The 2,482-nt window shown below is 38.9% G+C and overlaps 1 protein-coding gene across 1 annotated transcript in view; it reads left to right on the plus strand.

Moving 5' to 3' along the window:
- Positions 1-2,482, plus strand: part of LOC105508060 (zinc finger protein 721-like) — a 65,173-nt gene that overhangs the window by 43,493 nt on the left and 19,198 nt on the right. Inside the window, exon 3 of the mRNA XM_011936830.1 lies at positions 693-2,429. Coding sequence (XP_011792220.1) covers positions 693-2,429 — 1,737 coding nt within the window. The remainder of the gene's footprint in view (positions 1-692; positions 2,430-2,482) is intronic.

The raw sequence follows: 2,482 nt of genomic DNA on the forward strand, positions 1-2,482 counted from the left end.
TGGGGAGGCTGAGGCAGGAGAATGGCGTGAACCCAGGAGGTGGAGCTTGCAATGAGCCAACATATCCCGCCAGTGCACTCCAGCCTGGGTGACAGAGTGAGACTCCATTTCAAAATAAATAAATAAATAAAGTCTCTAATCACTTGCTCTTCCTGTTGCCTGTATTTAGCACTTCAGTCTGCTCTTGAAATATTTGTAATTTGTCTTCACATACCCAAGTTGTTCTTCCAAAGTATCGCCATTTCTTTCATCACTGTTTTATGGGAGGCAGAAATCAGTTTTTGTAAAGACCCCAAAAGGCAGAAGTAAGGATATGTGTGTCAGTATTTTTTTTTTTGCTTTTAAGGAAAAAGACAGTTGAGAGTTTTCTCCTAGTGGCATAGTGCTATATTGGGGAGGAGGAAGAGCTGTTGGTAGGTAAATGTAGCAAACATTCCTTCCTGTTCTATGTGGCTCTTGGCAATGTGCTTACCTGAGGCATTGCATACAATTAACACATTTATAGATTTCACACAAAGGCATTTTGATCACTATATGTTTGTTACATGTATATGTCTGTGAAGAAGTTATGACTTGTGGTATTTTTGTAATGCCATCTTACTAGCGTACTTTGTATAATTTTATAAGATTTGTAAAGTATATTCACATGAATCTAGTAACTGGGATAATTTGTTATTTTTTATTTCTTTCAGCTATGTGTTCTCATTTCACCCAAGACTTTTTGCCAGTGCAGGGGATAGAAGATTCATTTCACAAATGTATACTGAGAAGATATGAGAAATGTGGGCATGAGAATTTACAATTAAGGAGAGACTGTAAAAGTATGAATGTGTGTAAAGTGCAGAAAGGAGGTTATAATGTAATTAATCAATGCTTGCCAAATACCCAGAGCAAAATATTTCAATGTAATGCAGGTGTCAAAGTTTTTAGTACATTTGCAAATTCAAACAAAGACAAGACAAGACATACTGGAGAGAAACACTTTAAATGTAACCAATACGGCAAGTCATTTCAGAAGTTCTCAGACATAACTCAACATAAAGGAATTCATGCTGGAGAGAAACCCTACACATGTGAAGAATGTGGCAAAGCCTTTGGACGGTCCACAGCCCTGAATCAACACAAGAAAATTCATACTGGAGAGAAACCTTACACATGTGAAGAGACTGGCAAAGCCTTTAGTAGGTCAAGAAACCTTGCTGCACATAAGAGAATTTACACCAGAGAGAAACTCTACACAGGTGAAGATCGTGGCAGAGCCTTTGGATGCTCCACAAACCTGAATGAATGTAAGAAAATTCATACTGGAGATAAACCCTACAAATGTAAAGAACGGGGAGAAGTGTTTAAACAGTCCTCACACCTGAGTAGAGAAGAGAAAATTCATACTAGAAAGAAACCCATCAAATGTAAGGAATGTGGCAAAGTCATTACCTCATCCTCAAGCTTTGCTCAACATAAGAGGATTCATACAGGTGAGAAACCCTACACATGTGAAGAATGTGGCAAAGCGTTTAGACAGTCTGCAATCCTTTATGTACACAGGAGAATTCACACTGGAGAGAAACCCTACACATGTGAAGAATGCGGCAAAACCTTTAGACAGTCTGCAAACCTTTGTGCACATAGGAGAATTCATACCAGAGAGAAACCTTACAAATGTGAAGAGTGTGGGAAAGCCTTTGGACAATACACAGACCTGAATCGACATAAGAACATTCATACTCGAGAGAAACTTTACAAATGTGAAGAGTGTAGCAAAGCATTTGGACGCTACACAGACCTGAATCGACATAAGAACATTCATACTCGAGAGAAACCTTACAAATGTGAAGAGTGTGGCAAACACTTTGCATGGCACACAGACCTGAATCAACACAAGAAAACTTATACTGGGGAGAAACCTTCCAAATGTGAAGAATGTGGCAAAGCCTATGCCCTATCAACAGCCCTGAATCAACACAAGAAAATTCATACTGGAGAGAAACCTTACACATGTGAAGAGACTGGCAAAGCCTTTAGTAGGTCAAGAAACCTTGCTACACATAAGAGAACTTACACCGGAGAGAAACTCTACACATGTGAAGATCGTGGCAGAGCCTTTGGATGCTCCACAAACCTGAATGAATATAAGAAAATTCATACTGGAGATAAACCCTACAAATGTAAAGAATGTGGGAAAGTGTTTAAACAGTCCTCACACCTGAATAGACATGAGAAAATTCATACTGGAAAGAAACCCTTCAAATGTAAGGAATATGGCAAAGTCATTACCTCATCCTCAAGCTTTGCTCAACATAAGAGGATTCATACAGGTGAGAAACCCTTTAAATGTTTAGAATGTGGTAAAGCCTTTAATCGTTCCACAATCCTTACTAAACATAGGCGAATTCATACTGGAGAGAAACCCTACACATGTGAAGAATGTGGCAAAGCCTTCAGACAGTCTGCAATCCTTTATGTACATAGGAGAATTCATACT

Source organism: Colobus angolensis, unplaced genomic scaffold (assembly GCF_000951035.1).
Source record: "Colobus angolensis palliatus isolate OR3802 unplaced genomic scaffold, Cang.pa_1.0 Scaffold157, whole genome shotgun sequence".
NCBI lineage: Eukaryota > Metazoa > Chordata > Mammalia > Primates > Cercopithecidae > Colobus > Colobus angolensis.